Source organism: Meriones unguiculatus, chromosome 9, assembly GCF_030254825.1.
Source record: "Meriones unguiculatus strain TT.TT164.6M chromosome 9, Bangor_MerUng_6.1, whole genome shotgun sequence".
Classification (NCBI taxonomy): domain Eukaryota; kingdom Metazoa; phylum Chordata; class Mammalia; order Rodentia; family Muridae; genus Meriones; species Meriones unguiculatus.
The window spans coordinates 14,826,357-14,845,965 of NC_083357.1; the positions used below are offsets into that span (position 1 = coordinate 14,826,357).

At 38.2% G+C, this 19,609-nt stretch overlaps 1 protein-coding gene across 7 annotated transcripts in view; it reads right to left on the reverse strand.

The window, feature by feature from the left end:
* Ccser2 (coiled-coil serine rich protein 2) overlaps positions 1–19,609 on the reverse strand; it is a 130,750-nt gene that overhangs the window by 38,348 nt on the left and 72,793 nt on the right. For 6 of the 7 annotated variants that reach the window (XM_060390906.1, XM_060390912.1, XM_060390908.1 and 3 more), the window contains one exon: positions 6,739–6,934. In XM_060390906.1, coding sequence (XP_060246889.1) covers positions 6,739–6,934 — 196 coding nt within the window. Of the gene's footprint in view, positions 1–6,738; positions 6,935–13,350; positions 13,469–19,609 lie in introns of those variants that run through there. The other variant, XM_060390911.1, reaches the window with a different exon arrangement.

Here is a 19,609-nt window from a genome sequence, read left to right on the forward strand (position 1 = left end):
GAGCATACGTGCAGGCAGGATAGTGTATGTATAAATAATTTATTTTTAAAAATGCTCTCTGTCACGAACAACTCCACATTTGGCTAAGGCTGAGGATCTGGCTTGCTTCCATGTATGTGAAACTATCTGCATTGCCCACGTGGCATGCTGGGGTTGGCTACCCAGAGGCTAATTAAGCTGTGGGCTGGCTTTCCCCAGGGTCAGATGATTGTTCAAGGTTCCTGAATAAACTGCATTGAAAAAAAAAATGTACTTGAAATTGTAGCACTCAGGAGATACTGAGGCAGACTGACCATGATTTCAAAGCCAACCTGGTCCTCATAGTGAGTTCAAGAGCACCCTGAGCTATAAAGTGAGATCCTGTCTCAACAAATAAACAAATAAAAAAAAATGGTAGCACTTACAAGCAGCAATATAACTTTCAGTACAGCAAAGTACATTTAATAAAACTAAACTAATCTATAAAATATTCAGGGAGGAGCTGAGGGAGGGAGGGTGGGATTGGGAGGAAATAAGGGAGCAGGATACAGCTGGGATACAGAGTTAATAAAATGTAACTAATAATAATAATAAAACACAAAAGAAAAATATTGCTGAAAAGACTAAATCAACATAACAAAATATCACATTCTTGGACATACAGATATTCTAGGGCATCAATTCTTCCTGTAATGCACTTACTACTTCAATGTTACTTCCACCAAAATCCCAAAATATTTCCAGATGACCTAACATACCATCCCAAGACTTTACAGAAATACAAAGTACTATGAGTACTTAGTAGGGAGGAGAGACAGCTGAGCACCAAGCACTTGCAGCAAAACAGGAATCTGGGGGTGGAGAGAAGGAGGGGAGGGAGGGAGGGAGGGGAGGGAGGGAGGGAGGGGAGGGAGGGAGGGAGGGAGGGAGAAAAAGTAGGAGGAAGGGAAGGAGGGAGGAAGGAAGGCTGAGGCACTGGAGAAAAAGGAAGAAAACATTAGAAGTGAGCATTTGTCACAGAAAAACAAAGAAACAAATATTTACCATTAAGACTAAATCAGAAGCCAGAGGAGTTGAAGCATGCTGTTCATGGCAGGAGGATTGTGAGCTCCAGGTCAGCCTGGACACACAGTGAAACCCTGTCTCTAAAAGAAGAGGAAGGAGGGAGGGGGAACAGCCAGAAAGGAACACACTGGCACCTTATTAATGTTTCATTTCTCAAGCCGGATATTGAGTGTCAAGCAATTTCATATCTTTCCATATCTTCTGCAGTATATAGTTTTGTGATGTCCTTATAGACTATTTTTTTCCTAAAGTGATAAAAACTATGTAATAACAAGTTTTAGCCTCTATGCTTGTGCTCATATACTTAGTTTTGCCAAAGAAGTTAAACTCAGAAAAACTGAACTTTACATTAATAACATTTTACTATGTATTCATTCAATATTTTCTTTTAGGTTGATTCCTGCTTAACCCTATTTTATGCATTTTAATATCTCCACTAATATTATAAGTCACACTCCCTTCACCCTTCCCCAGCCCACCCCTACTTCTGGTTTTCTGCCACCAAGCGGTAACCACTCCACATGTTCTAAACTCGGGGTAGCACCCAGGATATTGCTGCTTTCAATATTCCCTCTGCCTGCCCTTACACGTGTAGGTACATGGTTCACTCATGTGCTTGTACCAAGAAACACATATACAGTGGGAGAAGAAAATTTCCTGGGTTTGTTCTCAGTATTGCAGTGACAAGAAATATGGAACATAACAGTTTTGTATCACATGTGACATTTCATAAGCACTATTGCATATTCCTTTATTTTATTTTCAAGGAACGCATCCTGAGAAAGACAGGAAATGAATCACAGAGACCAAATATACTGCAACCCAAATAAAATGTCACAAAGAAGTATTATGATGTTTTTCTCATAAATTATTCATTTCCTGTCCCAAGATCAAAACAGAGCCAAATGTGTTAGGATAAAAGCAAGGGAACTCATGAGAAGAGAGGATAGTGGACCTGCACAACTTCTCTAGAAACTACTGTTAATGTCTGCTAGGCTTGGATGCCAATGTTCTTGATGATGGACCCAGTCATTCCACTCAGGTACAGCAAAACAAATATGTGCATCCAAACATATGTGCTATAAAACTGCAGTAGCACCAGTCACGAAAACCCAAAGCCTGTCAACTGTGAAGCAAATGAAATGCTTCTATAATACAGTAATCATTGAGCGTGGGAACAAAACAAACAATGACTCATAAATACAATATTAATAAAGAAAGTCAGACCAGATTATTACACAATTTCACTTCATCCCAAATTCAAAGCAGGCAAACAGACTGAGTTTTTTTTCAGAAACCAAATGAATGGTCCCATTAGAAAACAGTGATAAGCAGAGGAGCCTCTGAGTTGTGCATCTTCTGCTTCTGGATGGGTGCTGGCTACACAGACATCTCTATTTTTAAGAAGTCAGCATGATATGCACTCCCACATGTGTATTATGCTTCAACCAAAACCATTGGAAGCAGGCCATAAAGAATTAAAGGCAGTAAGGTACCACCGCAATTGTTTTCATTACACTCCCATAGTCTCAAGTTCTGGATTTAAAACTATCATCAAGAATCCATAGATTTTACAGTAAAACATATGGAATATTAACCTAAAATAGAGCAAAGGCCTAGGTTGAAAAAAACACACTCCCTACCAATACATACACTCATGTGACCATGAGAAACAAATCTCAAGGTCTCTCTTTCTGGCTATCAAGATGAGATAATGGCTACTGAGTTTCCTGTTCCACAAAACTGTGTAAGCTTAACAATAAGATGCACAAAAGTCCTATTTAGCCTATAAAGTAACCCTGAGCTGTACAAAACAACAAATAAAAATGGGTTAAAGGCCAAATACAACAGGTGACAATTTTAAATATGTATATGGAAAGGAGGGCTCTGTCCAAGTGAACTCATAAAGATGACTTTAATGAACAGACTCCAATAGCTGGTAGTAGAGCACTTGCTAACATGGTGCAAAAGCCACAGGTGTGAGCCTCAGCACCTTAAGACTATGAAACAGACTCCACTTCTGTTTGGCCAAAAGGATGGGAGCAGTGGACGGCAAAGAGGGTTTGGGGAGCTTCCTTCAGCTACTTCACTGCACACTGCCACTTATGGGCTTTCCTAGAATACATGCATCAGGCCTTGGAGACAAGGACACTGGGTGAAAAGAAGAAGAAAACAGAAATCCCTGGTTAAATCTCACTAATTAATTGCTTTCTGAGCCTTTACTTACAGCACTAATAAGAATTTCTAAACCTTCTAGTTTATCTTGTTTTTCCTTTTTTTACTGTTCTCATGTGTTTCATACTTGAGAAGCAGAGAATTCAAGTCCAGCCTGACCTATGTAGCAGATTCCAGGAAAGCCAGAGCTACATAGAGACACACTATTTGCTTCCCCCACCAAAAAAACAAACAAACAAACAAAAAAAAAACAAAGACAAAAGAAAACAAACAAACAAACAAAAAACAATTAATGTGAAAATTTAATGGAAGTCTGCATAATGAATAAAAGAAAAATGTCCGATGTTACAAATTGAATCAAAAATGTTTCCCATGAGTTTATATTTTACAACCAAATGTTATTATTCTCCACCTGGGGCTCTTTTTTAACACAGTGTGGAGTTCTTAGAACATGGGAGTAACTGGCGGAAGCCAGGCAAGAGAGGTGGGCTTGGGCCTCCAAAGGTTAGTTTGTCCCTGGTTCTGCCATTAGCCTGTCAGGAGAGGAGACGCATGTGACACACACACACTATGCTGCAGAAACTGAAGGGCCCATCATGCCTTCCCTACCAAGACAGACTATGATTTGCCAGCCAAGTTGTTTCTGTCGGGTATTTTGATCAAAGTGACCAAAGCACTTAATACAAATTTTTCTTTTTTAACCCAAACGAAGATGAGAGTTTTCTTCTATGGAAATGCTTACAGGCATCATAGTGTTGGGGTCACCTTTATCTGGTGCTGAAGTCCCACTTGCATTCATCCACCATGAAATGAAGACTGGCCATTTGGCAAGCAGGGCCCAGACAGAGTCCAAAGTCAACTTTTAATTACTCACTTTCAAATATTAATAAATAATAAATGGTCATTATATGTTGAAAGAAAATTAGAAAAGACAAACCAAAATAAAGAAAAAACTTATCCTTTTAAAAACATAGAATCCAAAAAAATTAATAATCAACCCTCACATAGTAACAACATAGATCAGTAGCTCTCTACCTAATTGCTTCTTGAAAGAGCAGTAACTGGTCTATATGAACAAGGAACTGTATACAATAAAGAGTTTGGGAAGCTGAAAATACTCTTGCAAATGGCTGAATAAAAATAGAACTGAAATATAAAATTAGGACAATATTCCAAAAGCATAATGAATTCCCCCAATGTGTTGATGTGGAAGAAATAGAAGACTATGAGAGTTAATTTGGAAATCCTAGTTTCTGATTAGTAACAACTCCAGAAACACAATACAAAAAAAGTATAGCGGTAACATAAGTGCATGCCACACTATGACTCCCAAGAGCTCAGTAACTGCTCAAACAGCACACAGAAACCAACAACGACAAACTCACACTGAAAATCACCTTGAAACCACACACGTAAAGACTTAAAGATCTTCAATCTCTTGGAAAATTTAAAAAAAAAAATGGTCAGAATGCAATATACTTCAGAATAGCTAAAACTGCATCATTGAAAAGCAACATCTTCCAATTTTTAATTTGATTTCAGCCAACCTTTTTCAAAATTACAAACTACAGTATCAATCTAATGGGAGTACAGAATGAAGAGAACTTTCTTTAACTAAAAATGTTCCGTGTGAATGAGGGCACATACCAGGCAAAAGAAGATGTATTATCCAGAAAATAGTGGATACAGTTCCAGAACAGGGCAAAAGGAAATCCTGTCTAACAGAGCTACAAAAACTATGGAGAGTAAACTGTTCATACAACAGGGTGACTGAGGTGTAAAAAGTGAACAGAAATCCATTTTGTATTTTACATGAAGCCTTCACATACAGTATGTGAACTTTTCAAGACCATGTATATGCTTGATGACTTTTTTTTTTTTTCAGTTAACATTAAAGGGGCAGCAAGATGTTTCAGGAAATGAAGATGATCTGAGTTCAACCTCTGGAATCCTGGAAAAGGACAAAACAGCTCCTGAAAGTGACCCTTTGATGACCACACACACAGTCACACAGGTATACATATATTACTTACAGAAACACAACAAAAGTAAACATTTTTCAATTAAATGAAAAAATGTAAGAGACAGTTATATGAACTCTTAGGTGCCCATTTTAAATTTCTTTTGCAACTGAAAAACTCTATAAAGATATCTAAAAATATTCTGCAGTGTTTACCTCACAATTTTGTTTTCAGTACATAAGCAAAAGTCAGTTTGATCAATGTGAACTACTGAACATTTAGAGGCTATAATGACAGAAGAGTGCCTTTCAGGGCTCCCAGCTTAACACACAAAGTTCTTCAAAGAAGACAATCCCTACAACACTGATCACCAGCTATCAACTCACTATCTTCTCTCAGTTTCCATCCTTATTTCATATTAGACATGACCTGATCTTATCCGCTGATGTTTAAGAAGCTTCATCAAGCTCCTGACCAGAAAACCTTCCTCCCAGACAAGCCAGTAGAGCTACACTATAGAGCAAAGCCTATCTGCTACAGTTTATCTAAACTACAATCTTTATGTGTGGACATTTCCACCATAGAATCCTTGCATGCTCTCGGAGTCCAAACACCACAGATCTCAAAAGGATCCTCTCTACCCTCTTTTTCCTAGTCTCAGCACACAAAAGCTTCTTTTCAGTAAGTATTCAATAGCCACAAGTAGTTCAGAAAACCCTGAACCAAGAACTATAAAGTACATTACTAAGCATGGTTACACTCAGAGTCAACTACGAGGAGCCTTGCATTACTTCCAGCTAGCCCTTACTAAGCAGATAAGAGAGTCTGGTTTCGGTGGCTAATGGGAACTCTAAAACTTGGTCCCTGCTCATATGATGTGAAGGCATACAATCCTGAGAAAGAAAGACAGCAAACTGAGAGAAATCAGCCGTTCTTTCTCAGTCACAGTGCTCAATCATCAATCATCAAATGCAAAAATAGACTTAAAACCACATATTTAACAATTTAAAATTGGTATTTCATCTCTTGTTTATCTGCTAATGCTAAATATTTTCACAAAAAAAGACACTCTTGAATCACTAACTGAGTTCTTTCCTCAGTGGGTCCTGTGACTTTGCTCAAGCCATAGTGCTACTACAGATCTGGATTTTCTCTAAAGACAGCAGATCTTCGAAGTTTCAAGCATAAATCAAAATAATCCTGTTGCCATTAAGGAGAAATTACAGCAGTTACTGAATGTCTAGTATGATTCTGGAATCAGACTTTTCAATTAACAATTACAATTTCTAATTTTCAGGAACCTTACAGTCTTGAGCTTTTCTGTATGTTCTTTCTTGTTTTGTCTTATGGTATTGGGGATGAACTCAAGCATGTCCTATTTATAGACTTTGTTTCTACAAAAAAGAAAGAAAGAAAGAAAGAAAGAAAGAGAAAGAAAGAAAGAAAGGAAGAAAGGAAGAAAGAAACTAAATATGTTAGAAACCCAAGTAACAGTTCTAAAAAGCCACTCTGTTTTCAAGTCACCATGGTGGAGCTGGAATATTTATTACATACGCACCTGATGCAAGAGACGTTTAAGTTTCAGTAACTGTGTTTTCACAGCTGTGCAGTCCTGGACCATGTGCCGGAGGGTCATCTCATCCAGTATCACTGTGTTGTCAGGCACATCTACAAACATCTTCTGAGCCTGGAAAAAGGGGGTCCCTCCATAGCTTTCAAAATGACCCAAAGGGGATTCTCTATAAGGAGAGCCTCTGGAAGGGTGGGGAAGAAGGAAGGAAAAGATACACAATTTAAGAAGAAAGAAGAAAGGTACAGCATCATTGCAGAAATCTTTACAACTCAGTTTCACAGTGCCTTCATACTCACCTCAGTCACTGAATGTCCTCACTGAGAAGTGCAATCTGTTTAGCTGTTAGTAAAATTGTTATCCTCTATGATTCCCTAACCCCATCCACATTGTATATTTCACACACAGGCTGACTAAACCTTCCTTAAGAGCCAAAATAAAAATAAAATAGTCTTGACAAGGCTGTAGCTATCAGAACTGTGCTCACCCTTTCTGCACTGACTGGTCTTCGGCTTCTGACTTGGGGTGGCATCTTAAAGGGCACAGTGTTCTAGATCCATAGCTAAGTAACGAAGCCATGTTAGCTCTCAACGTAGACACACCTTTAGACTATCATCCCTTCAATGCCCATCATTAAAGCTGATGGTGTTATTTCTTTGTTCTTTTCTCATACTGCTAATAAACCATTTTCACTAATAAAGATTTAAGCAAGGTTTTGCAAGAGTCTGATGTATTCCCTAATCTCAAAGTACAGTTTAAAAACACAAAGCCTTTCTCTTGGAGCCATGGGATACAGTATTTTCTCAATATGCACAAAACCCTGGCCTTGATTCTCACAAACTGGCATGTTAATACAGTATTATACTGCCATCATTCCTGAGGTAGAGACCAGAGGATTAGTTGTCCAAGATTATCTTCCTTAGCTAAACGGCAAGTTTGATGCCAGCCTGAGTTACATGAGAACCTGTTCCAAAATAAGATAAAAGTCTATTTTTAAAACTTTAAGTCAAATGTGATATGGACATTTATGCTTGTAATCATAGCCTGAGAAAAGAGGAACAGGAGAACAAGGCCCGATCCGGCTACAAAGCAAAGCTCTTCTCAAAAAAACAAAAAACAAAAACAAAAACAAACAAACAAACAAAACGGGAGGCGGGGGGAGGAGACGGGGTATTTCCCTCAGTTTCATCCTATAATAGCCATACAGAATAAGAGAAAAACTAAGGATAATGTATTTCACATGAATGTAAAATACGACGTATTAGCCAGAATTAATAGTTTAAAAATTACTGTATCCACATTATATGTAATTCCAGTTATTAATGTATGACAAGTGTGTGAAATCTGAATATCTAACATAATATATTCAAAAAACATTTCTTCAATATGATAGCCATTGTCACATATTAAAAATGAAGCTAAAATCTGCGTGTTAAATATGTACAAATTAAATATGTACTGACATTGGATTTTAATTGCCATGAAGAGAGAAATACCGGATCTTCTTAAGCTTCTATTTTTCAACAAATATCCCCAGAATTCTCAATATTTATTATAAGATATTTTCAAAAGATTGTTTTTCTCTGAAACTACTTATTCAAATTTCAGGACTGATGGTCTTCTAACACAAGAAAATTCTTCATGAATTTTTAAACAGTTCATTTATATTTGGTCCCATAATTCTTCTTAATTTTTCTCATCTATTCTGAATTTTAGTTTGAATTTTAAGATTTCAAATATTAGCAAATTAGTACTATGGCTACATTCTGATGAAAAACATCTACTAGTGAATAGGTAACAAGAGCTAAGTCAAAAATACAAAATAACCCAGCAAGAAAGTAGCAGATAAGAAAATAGTTGTGTCTTCTCAGGAAGTAGGCTGATATACTTGGGAATTTTTCTAGGGTAGCAAAGGACTTAGGGTAGACTATAAAGTTGAGTTAAAGTCTGAAATGAAAGTCTAAGATCTTAAATGGAAAAAAGAAAAAAGTAAAAGGAGAATCTTCAAAGTAGTTTATGACAGACAGAATACAGCTCTTCATGCTCTTTCCCCAAACCTGTCTCCTTCATAGAAACTTCTTAATCACCAGCTAATTATCTTCAGTTCCCAAAGCACACAACAAGCTGTCCCTCACTTCCAAGGACATCTTCATCCCCTTCAGTGGTTCCTAGTAGTCCTGCTCTCATCCTGCCCTCCCTCTACTCATGTATCTCAACAACTCCTCTTCATCTGTAGTTAGCTGACATTTCCTTCTGGGAAGGCTCCCTTAATCCCTTAGGGTAGAACCATGTGCTGCTACAGGCATTTTTATAGAGCCCAGTACTGTATCGTCTGAGAGTACACACAATACACTGTGTATGTTTTCTCATGCCTGGCAAGTTGTATGCTTTATGAAGAAAAAGAATATATTTTTATTTCTCTTATGTGCATAGAGGTTATTACTGCTTTGGTACTGAGTAAGTAAAGAGAAGGGATTTTAACTATCACTTTGTTGTTAATGTTGTTTTAAACTTTTGATCTCTGAGATTCTAAAACTATAGCTGTGACATGAAAAGCAAAGTATCTTTACGGGGCTGGAGAGATGACTCAGTGGATAAAAGCACAGAAGTTCGATTCTCAGCACTCACATATTCTCACAATCCATAACTCCAGTTCCAGTTCCAGGGGATCCAAGCCCACCTTTTACCCTATGCAGGTACCATAAACATACATGATACACAAATATGCACACATGCAAACATGCAGACAAAACAGGAATATGAGGATGGTTGGGAAAACAGGAGGAAATGTTTAGGTAGGATTATTAACCAAAACAAAAGATGCATGAAAAGCCTTATGGAAACCCACTACTTTGTAAAAGAGTGTGCATGTATGTTTGTGTGTGTGTGTATGCTGTGTGTTTAAATGGAGGCGCCCTGTCTGTATATATAATACTTCCTTAAGAAAAACTAAGTTATTAAATAAAAATCTCAGTGACAGGTATAAGTTAGGGAGGCCCAGAAGCTTCCAAAACAATACAGACTATTAATTACCATCGTTCTTGTTTCCACATTATAACTAGATGTCAAGATCCTATTGAAGACACAACACACTTTGGTTGCAGGAGAGAAAAATCAAGGCAAAAGTGGCCTGGAGACTTTTCCTCTGCTTCCTAGAGAGGCTGCTAATCAGCAGACTTATCCTGTAGCAGATCCTACATGCCAAATACTGACCTTTCAGAAAAGAGGTACCCACCAATAGTGTCATGACAGTTACGGGGTGGCTAACTGCCTTCTAATTGGAATCAAAGCCTGTTCCACAGGAGAGAATCCATACCTGGAACAAGAAATCTGGTCAAGAGCCCATGGCTGCAGAGTTCATAGGGTAGAACCTATTAAAACTGTTTTGCTAAATGAACAAGCTGTCAAACTACCTTCTATATATCTGTTAATAACAACAAATAAATGATGCTCACAACCTTGGCCAGAGAAGCTTCTTACTGCTGAGAGCAGGCGATGCAGACACTCAAAACAGATCACAGTGCTGAAAACAAGTGATTGTTGAGTGCTCAGCCCTAAGTGGGACATACATATCAACCCTACAAAGGCTTAGAGATACTGCAGAAGAGGACAGACAGAATACCAGAGCTGGAAGATAGAGAAGAGTGCTGTGAAATGTTGTCTTGTGGACATGGCATGTCATTAACACTCTGAATTCACAGAAGCTGTGGTTACCTGCACAAGACCTGTACAAAATCAAACAAGTCACTATTCCAGTATGGACTCCAGAGGGGCTCATGAGGCTCCACCCCTACCTAAGAAGCTATTTGTGATTGATGGCTGTGGTAGAAGTAAAGTCATTTTTCTTTAGGGGTTTGGCTGATGGTTAAGTTGTCTATGTTCTAGTGGATGGCTTCACATCCATGCTTATGCAATTAGCACCAACTGGACTCAGTGGTTATTTTAAAAGAAGGAGGAGGAAGAAGGGAAAATGGAGGAGGAAGGAAGAGGGGGAGAGGAGAAAGAGGAGGATAAAAAGAAGGGAAAAGGAGGAAGGGAAGGAAAGGGGGAAAGAAGGAAAGGAGAGAAGAAGGAAAGAGGAAAGGAAAAGAAATTGGGAGGGGGAAGTACCAGGGAATCTAGGAGGAGCAGGGAGGAGGGGTAAATATGACCAAGATACATTGTATACATGCATGAAACAGACAAAGGATTAATTGAAGGTACTCTAAAAAAAAGTATCCTAGTTAAAAAAAAAAAAACTAAACTTTACTTATTTTGTCAGATAAATAAAGATGAGACAAGAATGATACTGAGGGACCTAGTCAGGTCTCTACAGCATGATAATCAAGTATGAACACAACCTTACACTGGGTTTACAGAAATGAGAGACAAATGCATAGAACTCAAGAGTTTCAAGAGAAGAGTCAGGAAGTATTCATCACTAATTGGATATATGAATTAGGATCTGCCATCTAGAAAAGACACAGTAGATTAAGGAGCCTGCCCTGGCTTTGTATTTGGATTCAAATTCTAGCTGACAATAGCCATTAAAAATATTAAACTATACATAGCCCTTAAAAACAGTCATATATTACTCATTTTTTAATTACTTCTACAGATCCTGAATTAGAAGTCTCAGCTATTATATATTAGCTACACAAGATAGGGCAAGTATCACAGTTTCTGTACGTTTAATTTTTCTTGACTACTAATTAATGAGGATAGTTAACTGTAATTACTTCCCTAGGCTGGCATAATATTTAAATCAAGTAATATGTTAAAGAGTTTACAATATTATATGATATACAGTAAGCATTAAATAAAACCAAATTACTAACATGCTATTAATAATTTTCCAACTTCCTTTTGAACAGAAATGTTAAGGGAACTACAAGGAGGCAACACATCCTTTCATTTATAGTTACCAACTGTAAAGATATGGTCCTCAACACATTGGCTTTATAATTGTGTTTTGTTGCTAAACCATCTGACTGTAGCTTCAGAAGACCAGAGGCTCTGGCCTAACTATGATATATGACAGCTGTGTGCAGTCACAGAGCCCATTGCCATTCACAAGGCGGCAGGTAAGAATTTAACTGGTAGTGACGTGGGCAAGGGCAGTGATGAGTTACAGAAGCACAGGAAGTGAAATAAATGCTCACCACCACCAGTACTACTTAATATTGTTCATTTTTAAATTACATCTTCAGATCTTTAATTCAGGGTCTCAGCTATTATTTATTAGCTATACAACACAGGGCAAGTGACATAGTTTCTTATGTTCTATATAGGACAATGCAATATTGTTTTATAAATACAGCCAATAAAATCAAGAGGGAAAAAGCAGGATTTAGAGAAGGTAAAGAAATCTTTAAGTGGTATTTTTTTCAAAAAATTAAAATTAAATTTGAAGCAGCAACTGCCATCCAACCCACCAGCCTAAATAATAAAACAACCAAATTACTTAAAAGGATCTTCCCAAATTACATATCCTATTTATAAGGTAGCTTTTTATTCTTCCCCACTATCAAAAATAATGTGATTATGAGGATGTTCAAGTATGTATTTTACAATGGCTGGTGCAATGTGTCTCTGTAAACACATGTGTGGGTTACTTTTCTTTCTTTTCTAAGTCATAATTTTTATTTTAAAATTATTCTTTACTATTTTTGTCACCATTAAAAACTTTCATGTAGAAGTTAAATATGCACATTTTAATGGTATTTTTTTTTCTTTACATGCTAGATTCAGCACAATCCTAATCAATCTGATGTTATCCTGTGAATACCACTGAAGTGATTCAGTGACTAAGAATAGGACAACCAAAATTGATACTTGCCCACTTTAGGACTTTCTATCTGAAGCTGCAATAATAAAGAATAATAAAGATAGTATGGAATTGGTGAACCACAGACAAAAAAAAAAAAAAAAGAAAAAAAACATGAAAAGAATGGGACAGTCTAGAAATGGATTCATAAACGCAGTTACCTTCTCTTTGAAAAGCAGCAAAACCAGTTCAATATTGGACGGCCTTTTGACCAAATGGAAACAAGCAACAAGAGATGTACAAGCAAAAAAAGAAGGAAGAAAGGAAGGAAAAAAGAAAGAAAACAAAGAAAGAGGAAATGACCTCAAATTTCACAAAGATTAATCCAAAATTATAATAGACCTCAAAGTAAAATGACAACTATAAATTCCTAAGAAACAGGAAAGAAAATCTAGAGTATCTTGGGTTTGCAAATGTGTTTTTAGATATAGTGTGTGCACACACACACATACACGAACTCCAAGAAAGAAAAAAAGCTGTATACTGAAACTTTGTTTCTTAAAGTCAGCTTTAATTAAAACAACAACAACAACAAAAAAAAATTTAGGAAGATAGAAAAGCCACAGTCTGGAAGAAAATATTTCCTATACACATATCTGATTTAGGACTAGTATCTCAAATATACAAAGAGCAATTAAAATTCAACAATATGAAAATAACTCAATTTAAAGACTGGCAAAGTTCTGGACACCTTAGCAAAGAAGAGACATGGATGGAAAATAAGCATCTGAAAAAATGTTCAGCATTACACGTCATTAGAGAATTGTTGATTAAAACAAGACACTACTACATACCGAACAGTTAATGTCCAAAGCACAACACCTAATGCTGGTGAGGGTGTGAACCACCAGGAGCTCCCATTCACTGCAGGCAGGAATGCAAAGTGGCAACAAGCCATAGCAACAACAAATCCTGCAGAGGGGAGATCTGATTTGAGTATTTCTCTTTTGAATTCTTTGTGAAAAGCAAAGAATGATATTCATTTAATTCTTAATGTGACAGACAGACAACAGAAAGAGGAAAGAGAAAATGAGGGCAGAATAAATTGAAGTGATGATCAAAAATTTCCCAAACTAATGAAATATTAATCTATATATCCAAGAAGCTCAACAAACTCCAGGTATAATAAGCTAAAGGGGATACACTATAATCTACCTGTGAGACACCAAAATCAAAGTATTTTTTAAATAGCAAAAAAGATGACTCATGATGTAGAAGAAATGTTAAATAAGAGTTGAGTTCTCATCAGGAAGCAAGGGGTCAAAGTTGTACAAGAAAATCAATGAAGCATTCCATGTCCAGCAAAGCAATCCTTTAAAATACAGGAGAATTTAAAATAGAAAACACTCCAAGAGAATAAAAACTATGAGAATCTGTTGCTAGCCAACCTTCCTTCCCTACAAGATACAATGACGCAGTACTCTGTAGTAAGAATTCTGGAATTATGGGTTTAAAATAACAAAACAAAAAACTGAAATGTTATTTTAAAACGTACTTTCGTTTTAATCCCAGGTATTGAATATGGGGCTGCTTCAGGATGTTCACAGCAGATGAGTATGATTTGCCTTGTGCTATAGCAAAAGCATGTTTTCTATGTTGTTTTGATTTGTTTTTGCCAGCTGCAGACAGTTTCTGCGACCCTGTGGTATTTGGAATTCTGGAACTTTTCAAAGGGTATATAAATGCTAAAGCCCTGATAGGAGGTCTATAGTTTTGGGTCGTTTAGGGAGGTTGGTTGTGTTTTGTTGGTAGCCATGCTCAAAGAAGAAACAGAAAGAAAGAAAACAGATTCAGGGATTTTCCTATTCCTTCTCTCCCCTCTTTCCTTGTTTCTCTCCTATCCAGTGTTAAGGGGTAAATTGGGGGTGGGGGTAAAGGGTGGGAAAAAGAATACACAGAGGAGCAAAAGTCAGCTACTGTACCTCTATAAGTTCTATGAGCTTGTCTGCAACGACAAGCACATCAGAACAGCAGATTCAGGAGGAGTCAAAGAACTTAGCCAACAGTGTACACTAAGACCTAGCAGGCTTAGTATCTATAGATATTAAATTAGTAATAAAAAATTGCCACAAAGAAAAGCCCAGGTCTAGTTAAAAATCAGTAACAAAAATTAGGGGCGGGGCAAGATGGCAGTGCCCGGACGACTCTCATTCTGACCAGCAGGACAGCAGGATCGGCACAGTGACCAGCAATCAGAACTCACAGCCATAAAACACAAGTGACTGTGTTTCCCAGGTGAGAGGATACCCCACAGTGGGGGATTCAATCAGCTTTAACTCACCCGGCTAAACTGCAGAAGAGATCCCGGTTCCGCCAGGCATTTGGTCGCCAGCGAAGAGCCACATGCCAGCGGGCTCTGGTCACTGTCCCAGACTGAACTGAGGGCACCACATCATAGACTGGAATTTCCAGTCGAGAGATAACCCCATGGTGCAGGAAACGATTGGGACCGACCTCAGGTGACCCAGACATCCCCTGGAAAGGACTCTGGTTCTACGGGCGCCCCAGGAGCCAGCCCAGAGCCAGAGCCGGGGAACCAGGCGCCAGCACAAAGCCCTGCCTTCACGCCTGATTCACTGCCTCAGATAGAACTGTGGGCCCAAGGCAACAGAGACTGAGTTTCTCTGTCCGGTGCAAACCCACAGGGAGGGAACCGACTGGTCTGATATCAGAGCACTCAGCTGATACCATCACCCCGAAAAGGTCTCTGGAAAAATTACTCAGTTTAGGCAGATGCCCAGGCTCCCAAAGGCCAGAAAGGCAGAGGCACGCGCGTCTGTGCCTGCGGGTTCTACTCACCATCCCAGACAGAACGGCGGTCCCCAAAGCAAAGACTGGGTGTCACTGTCAGGAGGAAAACCCACAGCAGGGGGGATCATCAGGTCTAACGCTCAGGACACCCAGCACCAAAAGACTTTCTGGATTCACGCAGACTCTAGGCTCTAGCCTTCTACTGCAGGCGGGAGCGCTGTGCTCACCTGCCATTATTGAGTACCGCTAGGGCACTGGGGCACACAGCTGCATCCTCAGACCTACAAAAGCCAGAGAGCCAGTACAGCAGCCCTCAGATACTGTGCCAAGGATCAACCAGTTATCCCTAGCTAGACTGACAAAACTGTGGGAATCTCTGGTCCTTCAAGAGGGCTGCACCCAAAAATTACACCTTAAGAGCAACAGCTGCTACTCACTAAATTCAGAACAAGAAACCCAGCAGAAGGACAGCCATCACCAGGACCTCTCCTGATGAAAGGAGAGCCTTCCTGAATATCACAGTTACCATACAGGTTCATACACCTGAAGTGAACTGTAACAATTCCTGAGAAGCACCGCTATTCAGTTGACCATGACCAAAAAGCAGAGGAGAATTTCAGAACCCTGCCAAGTGGATTCTTCCTGCCCCAGGACTCAGCAGGCACCACAAATTAACAGACAACACCTGAGACAGAGAGATGGGTAGAGACCAGCAAAAAAGGACAACCAACAAAAGGCAAAACAACATGGCATCCCCAGAACCCACTTATCCAGGGGCAAGTAGCCCTGGAAACTCTGACATAAGTGAAATTAAAACAGATGACCTTACATCTATGCTAATGAAGAGGTTAATGGAGGAACTAATTAAAATGCATAAAGAATTAGGGGAAGATATATTAAAACAGATTACGGTCATCCGTAAAGAAATACAAGAAGATGAAGCCAAACAGTCTGTGTCACTGAAAGAAATAAAAGAAACAGAGGAACGTTCAAACAAACAGCTGAAGGAATTGAAGGAAAAACAGGAAATATAGTCAGACAGGTGAAGGAAATCAACAAAACGGTTCAAGACCTGAAGATAGAATTGGAAGAATTAAAGAAAACACAAACGGAGGAAATCACGGAGAGGGAAAACCTAGGAAAGAAAACAGGAACTACAGAGATAAGCATAACCAACAGACTACAAGAGATAGAAGAAAGAATCTCAGGTGTGGAAGATACAATGGAAGAAATTGATGTATCCGTCAAAGAAAATAATAAATCTAAAAAATTCCTGACACAAACCATCCAAGAAATACAAGACAACATAAAAAGACAAAACCTAAGAATAATAGGAATGGAGGAAAAAGAAGATTCCCTCCTCCAAGGCCCAGAAAATATTTTCAACAAAATCATTGAAGAAAATTTCCCCAACTTAAAGGGGAAGCCTATAAGAATACAAGAGGCCTACAGACCACCTAATAAATTAGACCAGAAAAGAAAATCCTCCCATCACATAATAATCAAAACAGTAAGTATACAGAACAAAGAAAAAATACTAAAAACTGCAAGGGAAAAAGGCCAAGTAACATATAATGGCAAACCCATCAAAATCATTCCTGACTTCTCAACAGAAACTATGAAAGCCAGAAGGGCCTGGACAGATATCATGCAGACCCTAAGAGAACACAGATGTCAGCCTAGGCTACTGTACCCAGCAAAACTCTCAGTCCTCATAGACAGAGAAAACAAGATATGCAATAACAAAAACAAATTTCAACAATATCTACACACAAATCCAGCGTTATGGAAGATACTAGAAGGAAAAATAAAACCCAAGGAAACTAACTATTTTCAAGAAATCATAGGAAATAAATAACCTCACTACAGCAAAACAAAAGTAGCCAAACACACAAACACACTAGCATGGCCAACATCAATATCAAAGGATCTAACAGCCACTAGTTATTAATCTCCCTCAACATCAATGGACTCAATTCTCCAATAAAAAGACACAGACTAACAGAATGGATGCATAAACAAGACCCACCAATCTGTTGCATACAAGAAACACACTTAAATCACAAAGATAGACATTACCTGAGAGTAAAGGGCTGGAAGACAGCTTTCCAAGTAAAGAAGCAAGCAGGAGTAGCCATCCTACTATCTAATAAAGTAGATTTTCAACAAAAAAATCAATCAAAGAGATAGAGAAGGACACTTCATACTCATCAAGGGAAAAATCCACCAGGCAGATATCACAATCCTGAACATCTATGCCCCAAATGCAAGGGCACCCACATTTGTAAAAGAAACTTTAATAAAACTTAAATCACACATAGATGCCCACACATTAATAGTGGGAGACTTCAACACCCCACTCTCAACAAAGGACAGGTCAACAAAACAGAAATTAAACAAAGAAAAAATAACTCTGACAGAGGTCATGAATCAAATGGACCTCACAGACATCTACAGAACTTTTCACCCAAACTCAAAAGAAATTACCTTCTTCTCAGCACCTCATGGAACCTTCTCCAATATAGACCATATAGTGGGTCACAAAGCAAGACTAAACAGATACAAGAAGATTGAAATAATCCCTTGTATCCTATCTGATCACCATGGACTAAAACTGGACCTCAATGACAAAAATAGCAAAAGGCCTACAGACACATGGAAACTTAATAACTTGCTTCTAAATGACAGCTGGATCAGAGGAGAAATAAAGAAAGAAATTAAAGACTTCCTAGAATTCAATGAAAATAATGGCACAACATACCCAAACTTATGGGACACAATGAAAGCAGTGCTAAGAGGAAAGTTCATAGCACTAAGTGCCTTCAGAAAGAAAATCGAAACATCTCATGCGCACAACTAAATGGCTCACTTAAGAGCCCTAGAAAAAAAAGAAGCAGACACACCAAAAAAGAATAGACGGCTGGAAATAATCAAATGCAGGCTGAAATCAATAAATTAGAAACAAATAAAATAATTCAAAGAATCAATGAAACCAAAAGCTGGTTCTTTGAGAAAATCAACAAGATAGACAAACCCTTAGCCAAACTAACTAAAAGGGAGAAAGAAACTATCCAAATCAACAAAATCAGAAACGAAAAGGGGGACATAACCACAGACACTGAAGAAATCCAAAGAATCATTAGGTCTTACTTCAAAAGTCTATATGCCACAAAATTTGAAAATCTAAATGAAATGGACAGTTTTCTTGACCGATTCTACATGCCAAAGCTGAATCAAGACCAGGTAAACCAATTAAATAGTCCTATATCCCTTAAGGAAATAGAAGCAGTCATCAAAAGTCTACCATGCAAAAAAAGCCCAGGGCCAAATGGTTTCAGTGCTGAATTTTACCAGACCTTCAAACAAGAGCTAACACCAATACTTTTCAAACTATTCCACAAGATAGAAACAGAAAGAACACTACCAAACTCATTCTATGAAGCCACAGTCACCTTGGTACCTAAACCTCACAAAGACCCAACACAGAAAGAGAATTTCAGGCCAATCTCCCTTATGAACATTGATGCAAAAATACTCAACAAAATACTTGCAAACCAAATACAAGAACACATCAAAGACATCATCCACTACGACCAAGTAGGCTTCATCCCAGGCATGCAGGGGTGGTTCAAAATACAGAAATCCATCAATGTGATCCACCACATAAATAAACTGAAGGAGAAAAATCACATGATCATCTCCTTAGATGCTGAAAAGGCATTTGACAAAATCCAACATCCATTCATGTTTAAAATATTGGAGAGATCAGGGATATAAGGCACATACCTGAACATAGTAAAGGCAATATACAGCAAGCCTATAGCCAACATCAAACTTAATGGAGAGAAACTTAAAGCAATCCCAATGAAATCAGGGACAAGGCAAGGCTGTCCACTCTCTCCATATCTTTTCAACATTGTTCTTGAAGTCCTAGCTAGAACAATAAGACAGTTGAAGGAGATCAAGGGGATACAAATTGGAAAGGAAGAAGTCAAAGTATCACTATTTGCAGATGATATGATAGTATACCTCAGTGGAACTTCTACAGCTGAATAACATCTTCAGCAAAGTGACTGGTACAAAATTAACTCAAAAAAATCAGTAGCCTTCCTGTATACAACGGACAAATGTCCGAGAAAGAAATTAGGGAAACAACACCCTTCACAATAGCCACAAAGGACAAAAAGTAAATTGGTGTGAACCTAACCAAGCAAGTCAAAGACTTGCATGAAAAAAATTTCAAGTATCTGAAGAAAGAATCAGAAGAAGATATCAGAAGATGGAAAGATCTCCCATGCTCAT